Source organism: Meleagris gallopavo, chromosome 4, assembly GCF_000146605.3.
Source record: "Meleagris gallopavo isolate NT-WF06-2002-E0010 breed Aviagen turkey brand Nicholas breeding stock chromosome 4, Turkey_5.1, whole genome shotgun sequence".
Classification (NCBI taxonomy): Eukaryota; Metazoa; Chordata; class Aves; order Galliformes; family Phasianidae; genus Meleagris; species Meleagris gallopavo.
In genome coordinates, this window is record NC_015014.2 from 17,513,670 (window position 1) to 17,536,372 (window position 22,703).

The 22,703-nt window shown below is 43.2% G+C and overlaps 2 protein-coding genes across 2 annotated transcripts in view; one reads left to right on the forward strand and one right to left on the reverse strand.

Moving 5' to 3' along the window:
* Nucleotides 1-1,269: 1,269 nt before the first annotated feature.
* DUSP4 (dual specificity phosphatase 4) lies at nt 1,270-4,740 on the forward strand. Its single transcript, XM_031553259.1, has 4 exons — nt 1,270-1,341; nt 2,286-2,636; nt 2,745-2,964; nt 3,270-4,740. The coding sequence occupies exons 1-4, from the start codon at nt 1,270-1,272 to the stop codon at nt 3,653-3,655; spliced, it is 1,029 nt and encodes a 342-aa protein (XP_031409119.1). The 3' UTR covers nt 3,656-4,740.
* Nucleotides 4,741-5,081: 341 nt separating this feature from the next.
* The window catches only part of TNKS (tankyrase), an 83,416-nt gene continuing 65,794 nt past the window's right edge, over nt 5,082-22,703 (reverse strand). The window contains exons 15-25 of the mRNA XM_010709680.3: nt 22,116-22,225; nt 19,652-19,840; nt 18,500-18,737; nt 17,749-17,831; nt 15,275-15,395; nt 14,565-14,662; nt 13,183-13,257; nt 12,390-12,495; nt 11,376-11,562; nt 10,497-10,653; nt 5,082-9,630 (exon numbers count right to left, since the gene is read on the reverse strand). Coding sequence (XP_010707982.1) covers nt 9,544-9,630; nt 10,497-10,653; nt 11,376-11,562; nt 12,390-12,495; nt 13,183-13,257; nt 14,565-14,662; nt 15,275-15,395; nt 17,749-17,831; nt 18,500-18,737; nt 19,652-19,840; nt 22,116-22,225 — 1,451 coding nt within the window. The 3' untranslated portion in view covers nt 5,082-9,543. The remainder of the gene's footprint in view (nt 9,631-10,496; nt 10,654-11,375; nt 11,563-12,389; nt 12,496-13,182; nt 13,258-14,564; nt 14,663-15,274; nt 15,396-17,748; nt 17,832-18,499; nt 18,738-19,651; nt 19,841-22,115; nt 22,226-22,703) is intronic.

The window sequence follows — 22,703 nt, forward strand, 5'->3', positions numbered from 1 at the left end:
GGCCGGCCCCCCCTCCCGTGCGGCTCTGTCCCCGGGGCCAAACGGGCCCTTTGCCGCGTCCCCTCGCCGTGGGGAAGGTCGGGAGGCCCCGGCGCTTCTGCGGCGAGAGTCGGCGCTGAGGGTCAGGGTGGGTGTTAGGAGAAATTCCTTCTTCCGAGGAGTGGTGACGCGTCGGCACTGGCTGCCCAGGGATGTGATGCGGTCACCGTCCCTGGAGGTGTTCAAGAAACGTGGAGATGTGGCACTGAGGAACGCGGTCAAGGAGCATGGTGGGAGTGGGCTGGGGGTTGGACTGGACGATCTTAGATATCTTTCTAACCTTATTGATTCTATTCTTTTGCATGGGAGGCTGTGAACAACCAGGGCTGCAGGGCTGGAGGATCCTTGTGAGGTTCTGTAGAAGAAAGAGTGCTCAGTGGTTTGATTCTGACTCCCCTAAAGTGAGTCTGTTTCGTGGTTTACTCACAGCAGTGATGAGGATGCATGTGCGCAGAGCAGCAAACCATTAGGAGGTTTTGATGGATGGAGCAGGAGCACAGTGAGAGCTCATTGGGAACCTGCTTTGGGTGCTCAGCCATGAGCTGTTGCTTTGCTGAGAGCTGATAGCGCTTGGGAGGGTCCTGGGCAGCCTGATCCAGTGAGTGGCAGCCAGCCCATGGCAGGGCGTTAGAACTGGATGGGCTCTGAGGTCCCTTGCAACCTAAGCCATTCTGTGGTTCTGTGAAGCTCCTGTGGTTCTCAAGCAGGGTTGTTTGGGGTTAGTAATCCCTTATTTCTAAGAGTGAGATCTCAGTTATTTTGAGGTATGGGCTCTTAGAGTCTCAGCCCTAACACTAGAAGCCTCCTGCTTGCTTACCACAGAAATGCTAAAGAAGTTCCTGCTTGCTCCAGTTTTATAAGAGTCTCAAGTCTGGCACTATGTGTGTCCAAAGGCAAGTTTATTGGCTAGCACTTTGCTAAACAGCCCTTCAGTCTGATGAGGAGCACTGAAGAGAAATCTTCCCTGTTGGAAGGATCACTTTGCCTTTCCCAGGAGGAAGCTCATTTTTCCACATGACCCTGGGCAGCTTTCCCATCTTACAGAATCACAGAACAGCTTGGGTTGGAGGGGACCTTAAAGCTTCCAACCTGCTGCTGTAGGCTGGTTGCCCCCCACCAGCTCAGGCTACCCGGGACCCCATCCAGCCTGGCCCTGAGCACCTCCAGGGATGGGGCATCCACAGTTTGTGATGGTGTGATGACCATGAAAGTGGGATCACGGAGATCGGAATGTCTACCCAGCACATCAGTGTTTTGGGTGTTCCTCCAAATTCAGCAAGCAGGACTGCAAAGGGCTTTCAGGTTCTGGAAATGCAGCCTCTGCAAACTGACCTTCTTGTGTGAGAGAGGTGATGCACATTTACTGGTGTGTACAATTTCCTGTGAAAGGGGCTGGAATCTTTCCTTGTGGAAGGGAAGAAAACCATAAAGGATATTGAGGTGCTGGATCAGTCTCCAGCTGCTGAAGGGTTCCTGAGGTGCTTTGTCAGATAAGCTTGCATCCACTCGAGAGCCAGAATTCTCATTTCAATTGCTCTTGGGAACATCCAACCTTATTCAGTGTCAGCGTAGAACTACAGCTGGTATAAGGAATGTGTCCTACAGCGTGTGCTCTGCCAGGTTCAGGTTGGTGAGCAGTAGTCCTGCACTTGGATTGAATCTTCAGCAGCTCTCCTAGGAGACAGGGCTCCATCTGGCTAGATTCATGGCAGTAGTGAAATCCCTGACTTATGTTGGCTTTAAAGCTCTACATCAGCCAACAGGGATGTCAGTCTTGTTGATTTGATTTGAGTGAGGACAGGAAATTTGCCCAGAGGTGTTTATGTGCTGTCCTGGGAAGTCAACAGGTGGCAGCTCTGTTGGATCTTCCTCCTGGGGAGGCTCAAGGTCACCTCCAATATCTCCTTGGCAGCTGCTCAAAGGAGCAAGCACAGGCACTCACCTCTCTGTTCAGCCCACCGTGTCCTTGGGAGGCAGGGACAGCTCTATGCAGAGTGGCTTTGCTGTGGGTTAACTTCTAGGGCCTCCTGCCTTTTGGTCTGTGGGTGCTGGGATTGAGGGAACCTCTCTGCATTTTGTGTCTGAGAAAGTAGAGAATTGAACAGTTCGTGGTGCAGGAGGGCATTGAAGTTGCAGGTCACTGGCAACAAACCCTCTCTCTCTCTCCACTGTCTTGGACTACAACCTTGGCCTCAGCCTTAGGTTTTGGCTGGCTGTGTCCTGGAGCAGAGGCTTTGGGCATCTAGAAGCATTGGAGAGCTGTGGCCCATGGGAATGGCCCAGCCCAGGGGCTCCCCACTTGCTGCAGGGAGCTTGGTTGCTCTCCTCAGGGCAGCAGGCTGCTCTCCATCCCTGTAGCATCATCTAGTGGCCAAGGGCATGTCAGAATACATTGGCTCCAGCTGTCCCACAGCACTGTGAGCACGGCTGTAACGCTCCTCCGGGCCTTTCTTCTTACAGGAGGTTACGAGCGTTTTGCCTCGGAGTATCCTGAATTCTGCGCTAAAACCAAGACTCTAAGCAGCGTTTCACCCCCCAGCAGCACCGAGTCCCTGGATTTGGGCTTCAGTTCATGTGGGACCCCCTTTCACGACCAGGTAGGTCCACATTGCAACATGGCCTTCCTGCTGCCCCTCCTCAAGTTTTTCTTGGACCTGTAAAGTTATCCAGTTCTGTAATCGTAATCTGTTTTTTCTCCATCACAGGGTGGCCCTGTGGAAATCCTTCCCTTCCTCTACCTTGGCAGCGCCTACCATGCGGCACGGCGGGACATGCTGGATGCATTGGGCATCACAGCCCTGCTGAACGTCTCATCCGACTGCCCCAACCACTTCGAGGGGCACTACCAGTATAAGTGCATCCCTGTGGAAGACAACCACAAAGCTGACATAAGCTCCTGGTTCATGGAGGCAATTGAGTACATTGGTGAGTGCCCATTTGGAGAAGCTAGGGCTGTAGTTTGCACACAGCCAGAGGAGGCCACGAAGTAGGCCCCATGGCCTGGAGCTTTAGGCTCCATCCCTGGAGGTGCTCAAGGCCAGGTCAGATGAGCCCTGGGCTGCCTGATGTGGTGGGTGGCAACCAGCCCACGGCAGGGGGTTGGGCACAGGCAGAGGTCCCTTCCAAGCCATGCGTGGGTGTGATGTCAGCCATCATCTGGCAGGTTGGCCAGGGGCCTGGCCTCGTTGGAAGGGTGCAGGTCTCACATGTCACTCTCTGTTGCCCTCCAGACTCAGTGAAAGAGTGCTGTGGCCGAGTCCTTGTCCACTGCCAGGCCGGCATCTCCCGCTCAGCCACCATCTGCCTGGCCTACCTGATGATGAAGAAGCGCGTCAAGCTGGAAGAGGCCTTCGAGTTTGTCAAGCAGCGCCGGAGCATCATCTCTCCTAACTTCAGCTTCATGGGGCAGCTGCTGCAGTTCGAATCGCAGGTCTTGGCCACCTCGTGTGCAGTGGAAGCTGCCAGCCCCTCAGGGACACTGCGGGAGCGGGGCAAGACCACTTCTACCCCTACCTCCCAGTTTGTCTTCAGCTTCCCTGTCTCCGTTGGTGTCCATGCCACCCCCAGCAACCTCCCATACCTGCACAGCCCCATTACCACGTCACCCAGCTGTTAGCTTGGGGCTAAGGCCAGCCAGGCAGGTAGCACAGAGGGGCACAGAGCCCTGGGATGTTAAGCAATAGTGCCGGACACTGCCATTGACCCTGGACTCAATGTCTTTTTCGTAGAGCAATTTCTTACCTCATCTCGTTTGTTTTTTTTGTTTTTTTTTTGCCTTTTATGTTGTGAAAGCCACAAACCTCGATGTTGTCCAAGTTCTGTTGTGGGGGAGGAAAAAATAGTGTACTGGGTTTCCTGAAGTGCCTGGTCTGCATCTCTTCCCATCTCTACTTTATTATCTTGTTTTTTTCAGGAAGAAAAAAAAAGAAAGAAAACCCTCCCCTTCCATCCTGTTTCTGCCCCCAGTTCATTTGGGTGTTGACTTGGGTTGAAAAGGGAGCATAAGCTATTTCTGTTGCACAGCACTTTCCCCCCTTTGCACAGAGGGACACTGGTGAGTGCGGTATGTGCTGCTACCTGAGCCAGTCACAGTGACCAGCAATGCTGCAGCAGGATTTCAGGGTGATTGCGGGGAGCTTCAGGTCACCTGCTGTGCTGGCTTCTGGGGGACAGCAGCCTCTAGCTGGGAGGCAGCATGGATGGAGAGATGCAATCCTAAGTGATGCTTCTGTGTGTGTATGTGTATATGTACCTGTGTCTTTAAGTCTCCCCAGTTCCCATAAAACTTGTGCCAAACCTCCTGTAGCTTAAAGAAGAGAAAGAAGGGGTAAGGACAGCAATACAGGCTGCTGATTACTCTTGACCTGTTCCCTCCCTACCATCCTATAGCTGCTCTTCCCAAAGAAGCAGGGTAGGACAGGGCTGGACTGTGATGTGGAGAGAAGCAGTGGGGGAAGAAGAGGTGCAGAGGTGTCTTCCATCTCACTTTCTGCACTCCAGGACCAGCATCTGCCACTACCTGGGCTCTGCAGAGCATTCACCCACCCGCACTGGGCTGCAAGGTCCCACACACCCAGGCATCTGCACTGCAGCCTTAGGCTCAAGCCCAGAAAATGCTTCATCCCCAATCCCTGTGTAGCTTTACCACTCTCCATCTTCCCAGCCCACACCAATACAAAATGCCTGTGTGGCTGATGTACATATGTATGGTTTTGTTCCTTTTATTATTATTATTATTTTTTTTTAGAAATCAACTTTTTATTTATTGCCCAAGGGAGAAAAACTGTTTGGAGAAAATAATAATAAAACACTTTTCAACAGTTGTGGCTGAGATCAGGTTTGTCTGGGGGCCCAGAGAATCCAGAATGGCTTGGGTCGGAAGGAAACTCAAAGCCCACCTAATTTCAACCCTCTGCCGTGGGCTGGCTGTCCCCCTATCACATCAGGCTGCCCAGTGCCCCATCCAACCTGGCCTTGAGCACCACCAGGGATGGGGCATCCACAGCCTCTCCCCCCAACAACAGGTGGTGCAAACACTCAGCTTTTACAGAGCAACTGTTAAAAATGTATTTATTGAGTTTTAAACTATTACAAGTATTGCAGATCAGACATTTAGCCAAGCACATTTATAGATCAAACTTGGTTGTTACAACAATGTTACCTAAAGTCCACCATGTAGATAGGCTGAGAACCTGCCCATCATCTTCTTTTACAGAGAGGGTAAAGGAAGAAATAAATAAATGCTATCCCAGCTCCAGGTGGTCAGCCACCAAGAGAGGAATAAAGGACTAGCTGTGAAGACAAGTTATATAAAAGTCTAAAAACCCCAGGTACATCGCTGTTTGGGGTGGCAGAGCAAGCAATCAGAAATGGAGGTGCACAAGCTCACAGGACTGTGGCACAGAAATCCCCACTTCGATTTCCAAAGCTGAAGCAAGTTCCGCAGATGTTAAGAAGAAACAGTGCCAAAATTACCTTGTAATACAGTTACTCTAATCAAACTACATTAGTCATCTGCACAATGGAACCAACACTAAAAATTGCCACCAACAGGCTCAGTATGACAGAACTAGAGAGATCAAAACCAGTCTGCTAATACAGCCTGATGGGAGCATGCGTTCATTTCATCGCAACGCATGGGCTCCTCTTGCTCCCTGCTGACTCGCTCACTTTCCTTCAGCAGTGCTCAGAAGCACTGCAACCCCCCCCACAGGTTGCAGGCAATGAGCTCTCCCTTGTACCCAAAGCACCTCTGACCATCAACAGGTTCCGGTCCATAGATTCCCACATCAGTTGGTACCCAGGGCTAAACTGAATCTGTACTTCCCTCTGTCATACCCAGGAGTGTGGCAGCTTAGATTGAAATGACTGAAACACATACCAGGCACACATTCTTTTTTATATCAGTTAGATTTTCTAGGGTCAGGAAGTATGGGAATGGTGAAATTCCATTAAGAATAAATTCACACGCTCCCTGACTTTCTGCTTCTGAGAACAATTACAATGTTCAAAACTCATCTGCCTACTTTGAGCTTGGGACCCTTTCTTTTTCCCCATCTTTGGGGGAAAAAAATGGTAGACGAGTTTGCAGGTAAGGAAATTCCTGCTGCACAACACAGTGGGATTTGATCGCATCACTTGCAAACGCTCAAAACAGAGGTTAGAAAAAAACGATCCTCAAGATTCCTTGACTACAGAACAGTAATGGCTGGAAAACTACCAAACCAGTACAACAGTCTGCAGCAGTTTTCATGGAGCTGTGATCAAAGGCTGGCGGAGAGAAGTAAGGAATAGAAAGATGTACCACGCTGAGATGCTGTACTCTGGTTTTAATTCTGACAAGTTTTGCTGACAGTGTTCAGACTGCAATGCCACCCTGTGTCATGGATACAACCCCAGCCCTGGAGAGCCAGAACCTCCTGGTTCAGACTTGGTGAAGACTGCTCTGTCTGCCCACTGAGGCCCTATTACAGCTGTTTCAAAGCATTCCTCTAAGGGTAAAAGGCACCAGCTCAGGACAACTGCCATCCCCTCCACTGCAAGGCACTACATTAATCCCACAGGGAACGGCTCTGCCTGGAGCCACTGAGAGGTGCCAGGCTCCCAAACCTGGCTTAGCCCAGCACCTTTCTGCATCCTCGCTTCTATCATGCCTCTGTTGGTGACGCAGTGCTGCAAACAAGCATCCCATCACCAGGGGACAGTCCTGCTCAGGACGAGGCACCCTGCCAAATCCACTTTCTGGAACTAGGAGCTCTTACATCAACTCCCTCAGCTAAAGCAGCAGCAACCTTACTGCAAACCAAACAGTGTCAGCAGCAGCTCAACCACCACCAGCTTTTTCATAGGTAGCAGACACTGATGGGAAGATCCTCACCTTGTTTTCAGCCACAAGAGGAAACACACACACACACACACACACACACACACACACACACACAAAACTTAGGCCAGCAGAGACACATGCTGGTCTGCACAGCCCACCAGACTGTGGTGTCCCTCTGTGCTGGCCACGAATGGGCATGGGACCGTTATGAGACAAAAGCCATTGCAAAATGATTTCTTCACACAGCACCTTTACTCTGCACAGAACATCAGATACGTAACATGGGCAGTTTCAAGATACCAAACAGTGTATTTTTGTACTCCAGAACTTCACAGCTCCTGAAGAAACCCAGATTTTGTTCCATTAGCACACAGGAAATAACAAGCAAGAACAAAATCTGGTGCGGGCCTGGTGGGGTGTTTTTTTCAGGTTTGTTCTTGTTTTTCAAAGATGTAAAGCTTTCAACTTCCACACGCACATTAACCATTTTGCTCATCTACGCAGCACAATTCATTTTTTTAAATCACTGAAATCTATGTCTAATGGGGATGGCGAGCCACACTCACCCTCATCACTATCTGAAACCCTAGTGTAGATAGGCACATCCCCTACTCCATTCTTAACTAAATTAAAAACAAACCCCAAACTTAAATGATGAATACAAAACTTCAAAGCCTAGTGGTGATCTCTGCAATCCTAACACTACTAAACAAGTAGCCAAAATACAAGCATCCGACTGTGTCAATGATGTCTGATTAAAAGGACAACTAGGCCAGAGCCTGGCTTGGACCGCGAAGCTGATTTACTTCATCAGGTCACAAAATGAAGTGAAAACCATAGATCCAGTGCCAGCTCGAGAGAAATAAAACCCAAAGCTCAAGATCTGCTGCAGTATTGCTATTTCTAAGGTTTTCTTTATAGATATTACAGAATGGATGTGCAGGCAGCCAGACCGCATCAGATGATTGATTTTACAGTGGGTACAATTCCTCCAGGAGGATAACTTGCTTCAACACTAAAGTTTTAATGCTAAAAATGAAAATTCTGTGTCTTAAAGCTGAAAGTGAAAACTCTGTTTTGTCCAAACACCCCGAGCAAACCCCACTGGCAGGGAGTACATGTTTTTATAAACTGAAAGCATGGTATTCTGTCATTCCCTCACTTAAAGAGTGATAAAGCTGGAATGCATGAACTGGATCATCAGTTATTCGGCAGTGCCGGTCGATGGGGAAATGGACAGCCTGTTCAGAGGAACATTTTACCTCCAGCCATGATGTGCTCGATGCTGGAAAACATCTCATATTCATGGTTTAAAAACAAAACCAAAACAATAACGGCTTGACTTTCAACCTTCTCTGAAGTTGTAAAAACAACTCAAAAAAAAACAAAAAAAGAAATTGATTTATACTTTTGTTAAATCTGTATCACTCATGAGGGAGACTTCAGAAGTTGTCTCATGCTGTGCTATGCAACGCTGAAATATAACTTTCTCCTACCCAGCAAAATAAACCCAGGAACTTGCATGGAAGGAGGTTAGGGTGAGTGCATCCCGGCTCTGTCCTCTGGTATACCTGCGAGTTAACTGACTTCCCAACTGATCTTTTTAAAAAAGTTTTCCTCATAAAGATGTAAACCACTTATTTTAAAAAATTATTTTTGTAAGCCACTTTAAGCTGTTCAACAACCACGATGTCAAACAGATGTGACACGAAACTTCTGTAACACATTCTCCCTTACCATCTTCTGTGTCTCATGTAGAGGGATGCGACCCAGATACATCCTTGCATGTGTGGTCTTCTAACTTGTCAACTATCTCCCAACAAAACCATATGCACTGTAAGGGGAGAACGTTTCACAAACTGCACGCACTTGATAGCAGCCTTGTAAAATGTTCTTTTAGAGATATCAGCAGAGGACATTGACCTGCTGTATCAAGTCCTTTCGAGCACAAGAGCTGGCTTGACACTTCCGTTGGGTTTCCCCAGAAAACTCATGCAGACAACTCAGCAAACCGAAACGTGATTTGTTTCCACTCTAAAGTAACACTCACATATTAGTATCATTTGCTCAGAGGTGTGCAAATAACCCCGTATCTTGAAGAACTGGACCTAGCCCCTTCTCAGATGAATTTGATATTGCATTGTTAATGGTTTTAGTCAACTTGACTTTGTGCAAAATACCTTTAAGTAGGTTCTGGCTCAACTCCAGAATACAAAAGGAAAATAAATAGCTGACTGAGACTTTCTGAAAAGATAAAATGAATGCTGCATGATGAAAGGAAAATCATGGACTTAATGCAATTTATCTGCAAATAAAGTAAGTAGAACAGTAGTGTCTGAAATTTTAACATGTGAGATGGCCTTGATAAAGATTTCTGTTTGCAGAATGTTCCCAAAGTCTAGATCAAAACAACATTATTTCGCACGTGGTAATGGTAGAGACTAAGAGCCTGAGATGCATTATTAAAAGGCAGTCTCTTGTAAACCTTCCTCAAAAGGAACAATATAGCAGTTGAGTATGCGAGAGTTACTCTTATCGTATTCATCAAGACAGCAATGCTTTATAAAAGACATACAGCTTATTTCCAGATTAAGAATTTTATATGATACTGATATCCTGAACACATATCCACCCAGTCCAAGATTGAAGTCACATCCTTCTTCACTGTTCTGTAGCTACTAGGTCTTTTGCTCTGCTGCTGTTCCTGTCTGTGAAGGAGCTTCTGGTTTCACAATCTGGTATGTAATAAGATATTCTGGGTATGCCTAAAAGTCAAGAAAAAAGACTGTTTTACAGAAGGGTACACTCAGTAACTTCACATTTGGGATTTCAAATGATGACAAGGAAGGGCAATGCAAGAATCAGCTCTGTGTTTAAGAATGCAAAAGAAAAAGCAGATTTCGAGCAGCTGAATGAGATTAACAAATCCAGGGAAGGCTCCTATAGGATATAAAGCACAGATTTTCTGCTCTGAGGATAATTAAGCAGAGGAACAAGCTACTGAGAGAAACTCTGAAACATCATTCTCTTTCATGTCCTACCTGGTCTAAGCCTTCAGCAATCTGGTGTGCAAGCAAGGGTGAACAAGAGCTTACTTTAGATGACTACCCAAGGTTTTTTCCAACTTGAATTTAATTTGTAATCTTTGAATCATCCAAGGCAGTGAGCAAAACATTCTTCTAGGCTAAGAGCCTCTGCTGAGTTACTCAGAATAAAAATCAGCTCCTGAAGACTGCTGTGCTACTTCTGTTGCCATAAGGGGAGACAGGGACATTGCCACATTGGGAATCCACAGGTAAAAAGCTCAGAATACTCACTATTTATAAAGCCCCAGAAATGCACGTGTTCTTGTTACTGCAGTAATGTCACTGCAGTGGGAGAAACAGTATATACTCATGAAAACTACATCTCTTAATAGGCTCTTCTCAGTGCCGCAGAGGAGAAATGAGGCCACTTTCCACAATGTAGATCAGAGAAGCTCGGTGGAAAGGAGCAGCACTTCCTGCCTCAATATAGTTTACTGTTAATTTTTACAATTAAGTGAAAAAAACCAAGACAGCACACCTGGAGTGGAAATCATTTATATCCCTTCTGAAACTCCAAGCTCTGCTAGTCGTCACTAGCCACCTACCTGTTCTCCTCTATAGATAACATATTCAGCGTATGCAAGTCCATTCACACTTGGCCTGCCAATAACTGAATGGTGTCCTGGAGGGGCGTGCGCCATCTTCATGGTACTGAACTGAAGAAAAGATTTTCCAAGAGTCACTCTGCAGAAAAGCATTTGTCTAAAAAGAAAAGAGAAACACGGTGTTAACATTTCTGAGAGATGTAAGCTTCCAGAATGATTTCAGACTTCTGCTTGCTATAATAAATTTCTCAAAGGTTTTTGGAGAAGCAATTTTAGAAACTTTAGAAACCAGTTCTAAAGCTGTGTCTAAAAATTCCTTCTTTTCTTGACATTCAGAAGGGAAAATACATGCTTTGTATAGCTGTTGCATGGAGGCCTGCTCTAGTTCATTTTCTATAAAGCTGTTGTACGAAACAAACTCTTTTTGTTCCAACCAGCAGGGTGAGTGTCAGAGCATGAAAAGCACACTGATCTACTTCAGTACAAAACAAAGCTGTGATTAAGTCCTGCTCACTACCTCCAAAATTATCTGATCTGTAGGACCAAACTGTACTGCTGATCATCACTTAGCAGTGCAGTTTTGTTCTAAGACTGCCTGGAGTTTAATTGCTTTTTTTGCCTGACCCTTTATTTTCAAACTTGCTATTTCAAGTCTCTTTCCTGAGTCACCACTCACTTTGATTTATACCCACTTCGATCTTCTTTGGGACTCACACTTACGTCCGCTTCTGCTCAGCCCCAACAAACGGAAAAAGTGCATTTTCCCCATCATGACCGAACATAAGTGGCTATTCTTTCCCCACAATTCATCCTGTGTCAGGGTCAGAAAAAGCAGGACAGCTGGAGTTATACCTACAGGGAACTCTGCTGGAGACATACCTGTGGCAGATGTAACAGGACCTGTCTTTGTGTGTGGGACAACCTGTTCCTCCTCCTATCCCATACACATATTGGTTGCTCTTTGAAGAGTTCTCTGCAAAGTAAATTCCAGCTCCAAACATTCCTCCAATGTATGCATGCCTTTCATCAAATCCTTTGTGAATGATAGCATTAATAAAAGGAGACCCTAAAAAAGCACAAAAAGACTTGTTATCACACAGCTGTTAAGACCTGTAGTAATTCTGGGCTTTATGTCAAGAGGAGCTTTTTCTGCCTCAGATAGATCATTAAATACCACAAAGTGTGCTCAGTCAGCTCGAAGGGGGCGGTGCCCAGCAGGATGCAGTGATGTGTGGGATTTATCATTCTATACCAACAAAATCCCACGTGTGACTCACATCTTACTCAGTTACAGATCTCATTAAGTGGCCTTCCCGCCCCCTCCTCACATTTCAACACAATTTATCTTCTCAGTGCACACTTTCTTCAGCAGTCAGTACTCCCTAACAAAGGGCAAATTTATCGGGATAATCATACACTAAACCAATTTCCTACAAAGAATCATAGAAGGTGCTAGGGCAGGAGTCATTTGCATTAGACAGCTGTCATTTACAGGCACTTCTGGATGCTTCTGCTTAAGCTCATGGTTAGTTTTGATTCCTTTCTCTCATGGTTACCTGAAGTGCCAGGGAAAAACGCTTTTTACTACGTGCTGCTTCCCTTTTTCAGGGAAAAATGCTCTGCATTTCTCAGAGCAGTGTACAGTCCTCCCAGTAGTTACCATCTAATGGCAATGGCTGAGATACAGCATTTTATAAATGTATTTTGTACCTAGTGGAGCTCTACGGATTGCATAGAATACCTTCACCAAGCACACACGTGCATTTTTAGCATAGAAAAACAACTATTGTATAGGATGGCGAAAACAGCCACACTAACAATGTCTATGGGCTCCTTTGTGCTTCTGGTGTCTTTTTTAATACCAGTACATACAAACAGTAATCACTTCGTTACCATGAAACAACATGCGCTCATTGTGATGGTTATGATTCTCTTCTGAGACCTCCTTCTGTCTGTGACAGAATCTCTCCCGCAACTTCTTATTCACAACCTTTTGGATCTGCAGTTGAACAACAACAAGCATTAAGTATGCAATTCAAAATAAGTGGAATACGGTTTCAAAAACGTTTGCAGAAATTCTACAGAGAAGCACAGCAAGACGCACAAATGGTACAAAAAAACCCCACAAACCAAGAAAACATGCCCTTTCTGAACATGCCCTTACGACCAAGTCAGGAACATATGCTTCAAGATGTTCACATTTATTGTGAATTACGGCTTAAGTTCTCAGGTTTAAGGCAAGCTTTCAGGCTTCACTCCTCAGAGCAGGTAATACCATCAGGAACTACAGACTGTCTGAAACTCCTTCCCTCCCTGCTTTGGCCTCTCTTGAACAGGCTTACCTTTCTGAAGGTTTAGGTTTAATGTTCACTTACTGGTTGGTGGCAACCCTGCCCAGGACAGGGGGTTGGAAGTGGATGGGCTTTAAAGTCCCTCCCAACTCAAACCATTCTATGACTTCTTTAGACTTCTTTAAAAGCACAAGTGGAAACTTCTTCCTCACTCCATATGCCAAGCACACAATCAGTATAAATTTAGTACTCAGTGCTTGCTTTAACTCAGTAATTGATTATCATACCAACAAAGAACTCTAAATTTAAAAGGTTGATTTGTTAAATCATTTCTGTGTGCTTGCTTAAGTGCCAACTTATTTTGCTACATAGAACTACAAGACTTTGAAACTTACCCTGATGACATTGTACCTGTTGAAGATCCCACCAGCATTTCCACCATCTCTGTGCTCCCGGATTGTACTTTGCATCTACATAAACGAACACAACAGAATGTTCAGCACATAAAACTTGTTAGTAAGGAAAAGTAATCATGCAGTATCTATCTTAATATGTCACAGACAGTAACAGAATCTGGGTTGAAAATTAACTAAAAGGTGCCAAAAAAGTCAATTTTAAATGGAGATATATACTTTTCTTCAGGCACCCAAAACACTATTCAGCTCTACGATACCGTTTGAGAAACTGAATGTTGCAATTACTCAATCTTATAATAAAAACCTACATAGGGAAGAGGATTGGCACTTGCTATCAATATTAGACTATTGGAAGACTTCAGATTAGAAAAAAATAAAAATAACTCAAACAAAAAGATCATTTTGAAGTAATAACAAATGTATTTCTAATGACTATAGCCTGTATTTCTTAGTGAAATGAACACTAAGTTTTCTTATGGCATTAGAAGGTTCTCAGAATTTCAACAATTTTACCATTTTTTTTTCCAGTGGTATTTATAACCACAGCAGCAACATTTAGTAACAACTCATCCCAATTTACTCTAGTAAACAAGTGACTCTTTCTGTCAGACATGGTTATACAAAAAGTCTGCACAAACTCCAGTTTGCAGAGTTAATAATAAAAAAGATATTCCAGGGTACTGGCAGCAATCCTGAGTGTCAAGACTTTCTGTGCTACAAAGTAACATCATTACACAAGCAGCTGAAAGAACAATTAGAGTGTTTATTTCAAACATAACACTTAAGAAAGTCTCTTTCCTCTTATGCTTTTCCTTTCAAAATGGTAACTGCTTGTAGTTGACTCAAATAAAACAGCATGTGTGTGGGAGGAAAAATTACAGTCATCTCTGCTTATCCAAGAGTAGTTTATCTAGGTTACAGATTAACTAAACCACTGAGACAAGAGAAAACAAGCTGGTTCAAACGCAGAAACGGCCTGAGCAAAAAGAATGCCTACAGACTTGCACGGCCTTGATCTCCCAGTCTCCACACACAGCCTTTGCTTTTTCACAGGTGTGCCTTTCTCTGATAAGCTATGTAAGCCCTAGCTATGAGATGACATCCAGAACAATGCCAGCAAGGCAAAATTAGGTTAGCAGGAAGTGAGAAACAAAATCATGTATTTAAAGAAAAAAACTGGCAGGAAACAGTAAAAAAATCATCATCAGTATAAACTGAAACAAACAAATGCTCTAAACTCCACATTAGATCTGTGCAGTTCACCAAAGCACTTTTATCACTTTCAGCGTGCTGTAAGATTTAGCTCTAAGGATTAGGTGACGAAGGAAATGCACCACCACCAAAAAAGATAACTGCAATACCTCCTCTTCAACGGACTGATACTCCTTATCATCAGGTGCAAGGTCAAGGAGAATAGTCCCCTGACTCACGCAGTGGAAAGTTAAATACGGATTGGTACCTACAAAGGGAAGGAATTAAAGAAGTAAAAAAAATCATCAGGAGAAAATAAAGCCAGACTTATTTTTATTAAACATTGCAATTTTTCTGCTTATACAACCCCAGTAAGCAGGAAGCACAAAATAAACGCAAGGTCTAAAAATAACCTTAAAAAGATGAAGTACTTTCATTGGCAACAGGGTCTTCAGAGAGAGAAGGAAAATGCAGGTGTGACAACTACATTTTGTGATTTGTGCTTTAAGAGAAGCACTCAAGTAGCGTGGGGCAGCAAGGAGCTCCAACAAGCCTATGCATCAGGATACAGCTGGCCTACACGTAGGGCAAATCAACCCAAAAGCTCCCCGTCCTTGGTCAAACAGAACCCCTGCAAATGGGCACGGCTTCCACAGCTGCCTCAGGGTTGTCCATTCTCTGGAAAGATGAGCAGTCACTCAGTCCTGTATCAACCCAATATATTCCTTACCCGTCACAAGCCACCAAACCATCAGCGAGCATGTTTTCCAAACAATCATGCTCTTTCAATTCCTGGTATCAATGCCTACATTTACAGCAGAGGACTTCTGGGAGTCTGTTCTGTGCTACTCAGACTAACAAGTAAAAACATCGTATTTACCTTGCTGGCCTCCTAGAAGCCTCTCCACACCTTTTATCAATTTGTGTCGGTGGCCATACGCGTTAATCCCTATTTCTTTAAGCTCCTCGTGTCCCATATCTGCCAACACATCTAGGGTTATCTGGAAAGGTGGAAAAATCACAAAAATCACCAGCCAAACCTGACCTGACTCCCAAGGCCAAAGATACATCAGTTCAGAAACTGGATTGTATTTGTGCTACAACCAAGAGAACACATATTTTTATGTTTTACCATATCCTTAACTGCTGCCACCTTCTGGCACGCCACTCCCTCAAACAGGACCATGTCCAGCTGCTACAGCCCAAGCTGTGTAGAACTTTAACTTCTCCTACAGCAACTGACAAGAGCTCATTCTCGCAGGAGGCCTGTTAAAATCATTTTTACTTATGTAGGAGGAGGATGCACAGAAAAGCTAGGAACATGGAAGCATGGAACAATTCTGACGCATTTAAGGTCTCACCTTCTAGTGTAATTCAGAATTTTCACTGTGCAACCAAAAAGGTGTTTCACATTGGTATATAATGGTGTGTGCATATCCACACTTATGTGGACGAAGCCAGTGAATTGGCTAGGTTAAGTCGAGCTCAACTATCCCAACTATTTCCCATGCTCAATTTTGGGAAATAGTTAGCATTGTGAGGACAGGCAAAACTAGTTATGTTATTGTAATATACAAATCCACAACCACCTGACATGATTTTAGACATCAAGGTCAAAGAGATTATTGGTGGAAATAGAAAAATAATAAAACAAGCTGTCACTATTTTCGAAATCGAAAAAGAGAAGGATATAGGTGCTAAATGAAATACACATTTTTCATTGCTGTAAGGCAACTCTGTGCCAAGGTGTTTATGTGAAACAAAGATTTAATGTGATGGAGGTAACTGTATAAAGCCTACTTCCAATTTTACATTAAATCAGAATTGGAAGCATTGCAAATAATAGGAACCCATACAACTTGCTTAAAAACCAGGTAGATTGTTAGCACAACTGGACTTGCAGATATCAACACTGTCAACTCCAAACTGAGTACCACTAATCCAAAAGAAAGCAATTCCAGCAAGGAATTATAGATAATTTGAACAACTGTGCAACTGAGCCCTAATGAGATTGCTGTGGAAAAGCCACTGAAGACATTCATCATGTGCACAGAAACATTAAAAAAACAGAGAAAAGACAGATAATAGACAGCACCAGCACCAACCCAATATCATTATGAGATTAGAGCCAAGTAGAAAAAATGAACATGAGGGTAGTGGGATGATGAGCTTATTTTTAGACAAACCTACACGAGCAGCTTAGCGATTTCAGAAATGATAAATCTGATTTAAATTGTTAAATATTATTAGCAGGGAAAGATCTTAAAAACAGGTTAGAAGCTAAGGAAGCAAAAACTGGACAAAAGCAGCACAGCGAGTAGAAGGTGGGAAAAATAATAAAATAAGAACAAACTGAGTAGAATACAAATTCATTTGGGGTTCGTTTGCTTCTTACTAGAAGCAGTTCCAAGTTAAAGAACAGAGCCTATGCTTATGTGTAAGAAGGGAAAAAATATTATATAGCATGGTAACTTTGGGGAGGGAGATACCTCTGTAACGTTTCGTGGAAGAATTTGGAGGCTTTTCTGTAAGTAACAAATTACATTTAAAATACTTATTTCCTGATCCATCACAAAAGATTAACAGCAAAAATATGAGGAAAAAGCACCATCAAATCCAGCCTCCTTGTACTTTTTACATCCACCACTGTCCACCTTATTCACACAAATAACCTTTTTAACTCATAAAATATCTAAGAAAACAGTACATAAAAACAGGCCAAAAATTACCTTACAGAAATGTAAGCTTCTGGAACGGTAGAGAGTTGTATTCTTTTCATACACTGCAAATTGTTGATAACTTTGCAGCTTCCCCCATCTCTCAATTATATTTAAAACTTTTTAGCTCTGCAAATTCAATTAATGCTACAGTCCTAACCCACTAGGAAACCACACTTCTACATTCTCTGGACTGATCACACTACTCAACTAGGTCAAACTGGAGGAATTCCCACATCTAATTTAAGTGTCACATGTAGCAGTATAGATGGTGAAAAGTTTCTTCAAACATCAAGACTGCTACAGGATAAGTGAAGGTGATGTTCCAATCTAAATTTTCTTTTTGAACTTATGTTCAAAAGTTAATTAAATGTTCACATGCAGTTCTCAGAATACAAACCAAATTAGCAATCACCATTTTTTAAGAAAGTGAAAACCACTGATAACTAAATCAAACAGGCAGATATTTTCATCTCTACCTCACTGAAAAGCGTTTGCCAATTCATTCATATCTGCACCTTTCTTGGATATGTTTGTGTTTTTTTTTCTGTAGATGTGAAGTTGTCTTTTTGCTCTCTTTTAAAATCAGGGAATTGAAGCCTATCTTCAAAACACACAGAAAACACTTGACACTTACCTGTTCTGTCTCAAAGATGTCCCGAAGGTGTTCAAGACCAAGGCTTTTCAGGAACTGGGTAATGTTCATGTCAAGACCAGAAACTGTAATAAGAAAAAAATCACTTAATCTCACACACTCAATTCAAATAAGTAAATAAACCAACAAATACCACTTCTCTTAAAATCCCACTCATTCTTCATACAACCAATCTGCCTTATAAAAAAACAATCCACTTCCATTGTGTGAAACATCAGTGTAAATATCATCACTATTCCCCTCCTCAGTATCAAATAATGAAAAGCACAATCAGTCTGTGCCAGAGGCTCATATTGCAAGGGGAAGGAAATGAAGACTGGGTGTATTTTTGGTATGTAATCACCCAGATGCTGATACACAGCATGTATTCCAAATAAGAATCAAAAGATCTAAAAAGTCTTATTGAAATCCCCCAGCCTTCACAATCATAACTCTGTCAAATTAATTCTCATTGGATCTTTTGGATAAAATCAACAACAAACATCTGGGCACCTAATCAGGTATGCTTTTGTAATCAGAACTGTGAAAAGCAAACATAAGTGAACAGCCAACAACGTTCCTGCAGAGCACATCAGAACAGAGCAAACATCAGACACTTCACAATGTGGACAACAATTCAGGCTGTGCAGTAATTTCTGCCTGGTCAGAAATGCTTTTCAGATAGAACAAGAGCTGCTGTGACTCTAGACTACTGTACTTCTGGCAATGCAAACATGTCCAGCAGCAAATGCACCTTCTCCCTCCTTCCTTTCAGTTCCCGCTGCTCCGTCACCAGTATTTGATGCCCCTCCGACCGCAAGTTCTGCCAGTGGCCCGGTGAGGTTATCTATACTGCTGGCAGCAGAAAGGCAGGAAGGCGTAGATGCTGGCGAGATCAGGGAGGCGCTAACAACAGTTGCTTGAGGCTTAAAGCATGTAGGTAAAGCTTCTGGAGGCATTGCATCTATCAGCAAAGCTCTGATATCGTCAGCCTGAAAAACACAAAAACATTCAAGTTGAGGCTCAGTTGTATCACAAGTCACTGATCTCAATTTGTGTCAGTTAACTTCCGGTCAAGCATTTTGCACTGGATCAAAGTTTCAATGGAAAACTCTACCCTTCCCTTTGCCACGATAATCTCTTAGTCTTTAAAACAAAAAACAACAGGAACTTCAGGAGGAGTATGAACTTGGCTAGCAACTGGACTGCAAAATGCCTTTATAGACTAAATTAAAAAGAACCCTCATCTTCAAGAAATTCCTCTTTGGCATGTCCTTTTGTGATTCTTGCACCAGAAATGGACATGGCATCCAATTTGGGTGCAGTTATCTATTTTAGCAAGAATGGTTAAGCTGACACATGCATGTTCACACGACCTTCTTAGGTTCTTTAACCAGCTGCCACCATCACCACTAACAAGAAAGTGTACAGTGCCAGTTTTAAAATAGGTTTGAGAGCCACTCACAAATCCTAGGATGTTGTTTTAGAGCTTGTCAAAAAAGAGCTGAGGTAATACGCAGGCACCAAACATCATCAACTACTAAGAGATTCCATTCCAATAAAACCTCATCTCATTTCCCTTCTAGGTTCAGTGAAATCATTACTGACAGCACACACAGACTGACTACCACTGGGGGCATTTTCAGATAGATTAGCTTCTGGCAATAAGAAGACTGATTCCAGGAGAGAATGCTTTAGCAGAGGGGATCCTTATATCACAAACCACGTTAAAATCTCAGCCAGAGGATATCCATGGGTAAAAGAAATTGCAAATACACCTTAGAGACATTCATTTCCCTCTACTTTGACACAGAGAAAGCTGAGGCCACGAAGGTGCAGAAAGTCATTTACATGCAGAGCAAACCTTCCAGAGCACTGTGTGGCTGGCACTCCAGCAAGAACTTACTGTTGCCAGGTCTAGTGGTGTCTGACCCTCTTGATTCTTCATGGTTGGATCTGCTCCATGAGCTAAGAGCAGAGCACACAGCTGCGTCCTTCCTTTTTGTGCTGCTTCATGCAATGGTGTGAATGCCCACTTATCTGTTGCATTTACACACGTATTGTATTTGATCAGCAATGCTGCAATGTCCACATGCTAGAAAACAAAAACATTTTAATGAACACGACACTGATAATAAAACATATTTCCTACTTTATGGTGAGGATAATGGTGCTTAGAGAACTTCATCGTTTCTCTTTCCTTTTTTTTTTACCCACTTACCTGCCTCTTTATGCAGTAATGCACTCATCAGGTGTGGCTCTATCCTGCAGCTCCACAGTCACTAAATCTGGATCAACCCTACCACTCCATTTTTGATCAAGCACAGAATTACATTTCTGTCAAATCACCTGAACTACATGGTAAGTAGTCTGTGCTAGCTACAGGATCAGGCCTGATATATGCTCCAGCATAAAACACACAGACTTAGCTGCCAAAACATTTGTAGATATTTGAACTGGAAACACAAATGTATGGTGCTGTGACATTTGTGATACGCGACTAGGAGATGTGAACTCCAATGCTACACTACTTAAACACTACTTAGATGTCTGCATACAGAGCTTTGTCATGGAGCCCACCCAAGGTAACACAAATTTATTCTTCCTCCAATCATATTTTGAGACACGTAATTGATAAAGCTCATTAAGGGAGTCAAAAGGAACAACTGTTTTACAATGGCTATAAAAGTACTTAAACCTCCATGCTTTCATCAACATTCTATTTTAGAAGTCTCCCAAATGAAAATAACAGAAAATCGGTGAATAAAAACTCTCTCTTTGATCAATAAAATTACTTGTGGAATACAGCTTAGAAATAAAAAAAATAGGCAAGAGAATGAAACACAGAAAATAGTAAGCAGAAGAACAAAGACTTCTGCTAATGGATTTCATTTTTTCTTTCAACAGCAATTAAGTGACTCTTAACAGCTCTAGAAGCTTGCTCTGAATGGTTTGAAATTACTGCTGACCTTATTTTTTCACTCTTCCAAACTTTTAAAGCAATTGCATTTCGTGCAGGTTCTCTGTCACAACACAAAACCCTACTGAGAGGCACACATAATTAAACATTGGCTGAGAGAACTGAAGACACTTTATGAGGAAAAGGCTACATCTGTGAAACTTGCCAGCCATGAACATCTGAAAGCAGTACTCATCTGTCTGCCTCCTGTTACAGAGATCTGAATGGGCTGATGACAGCTCAGAAGTACGGGCAACTACAGGAAAAGCACTGAAACATAGCCTCATTAACTTTTCCTAAAGAGAGCAAGATAACCAAATTAAACTGGCATTATGATTTTTGAAGTGATTATCAGCTTGAACCAATCTCTTATGTTGCCATGTGACAATAAAGAATACCTTATTGTCATATAGAATGTGTGCTTTGATTTGCTATGCTTTGGAAGAGTGAGCACAATCTTTGTATCAGAATATATCTCTAGATCTAAGCAACGTGCCAGGCACTTAGTATTTATGATTGAAGCTGAAGAATGGTATTGCTTGATATTAGGAGAAGCAGTGAAAAATCATAGTGCTGCACTTCAAAATCTTGAGGAGTATTCAGAGCTTCTTGCTCTCTAGGACACCAAAAGCCCAGACTGACAGAGAACCACTACAAATGATGCAGGCTGTATTTCAGTGATACACTCAGTAGAAAGAAGGTGAACACTGCACTTTTCCCCACGCCTTCCTCATTCAGATCTCAGAAGAAAGCAAAACATGTGGATTCGTTAAGAATGCCCCTCCTAGATTTTGTTCTTCTCGTACTATGGCCCTGCAGTAACAAAGCACAGAATCAGATCATCAAATCCACCCGTTTTTGAGCTTATGTCCTCTGCCTATCCTTAAGCATCTGCTAGGATCTTCTCAAGCACCATCTCTGTATAATTGCTTGCAAAAGCTTCTTCTCAACTCATTTGCAATTAGCAGCTGCTTTTGAGGCATCTGTGCAAGTGGTATGCACACAGACAGAGGAAAGAGGACCTGTCTCATCCAAAATAGTTTCAATCAACCATCGCAGCCCCACTGCAACAGACATGATCCCTTCTTACTTCCACACAAGTCTTTCAGTACCAACTTGAGTTCCTCTTTCAGCAGTCACCCACAATTTAAAACCACTCAAAGCTTTGCATCTGCTTGCTTGCACAAAGGCAAAGTGATCTTTCTAAACTGCGACACCCAAATATGCCTCACTAAGCTATATCTACGGGACTAAATACAGGATGCACATCAGCAACTTAGCTCAACAAATATTTCATACCATCACAGGCTAAGGTTGTTCACTGTAAGACAACTGTAAAATAACCAGCTTTGGATATAACTTCTAGGAGCTCCCTGTTGATGCGTCCACAAGCAAAAGAGCCTGTACCTACCCCATAAGATGCTGCATTATGTAGAGGTATTAATCCACCTTTGTCCTGGGCATTAACGTCAGCACCATGCTCAAGAAGATATTCAGCTACTTCCAAATTGTTGTAACCAGCTGTAGAAAATAAACAGGAAAAATAAATTGAGTATTAGGAGAGGTTCAGCAAACAAAAATTGTCAGGCAGTGAAGCTAAAGCATTGTTTTCAACTACGAAAGCCCTTTTTTTTTCCTAGTAACCACATTAACTCCTGAAATAGTCCTGAAATAGGTGCCAGTTAACAATACTCTGTATAGTAAAGTTATCCTTGAAGCTCTGCAACTCCTTCTTATAAAATTATGGGAAGCAGACAAAACATACAGGCTCTTGACAGTGGCGTCCAGTGCCAATACAAGAAACAATAGCACAGACTGGGACACAAGGTTCCTGGTGAACATCAGGGAGCACTTTACTTAGCAAGTGATGAAGCAGTGGTACAGGTTGCCTAGAGAACCTATGGAGTCTCCCTCCTTGGAGATCTTCAAAACTCACTTGGACGTGGCTATAGACAACGAGGTCTAGGCATCCCTTCTTGAGCTGAGGGGTTTTAACAGA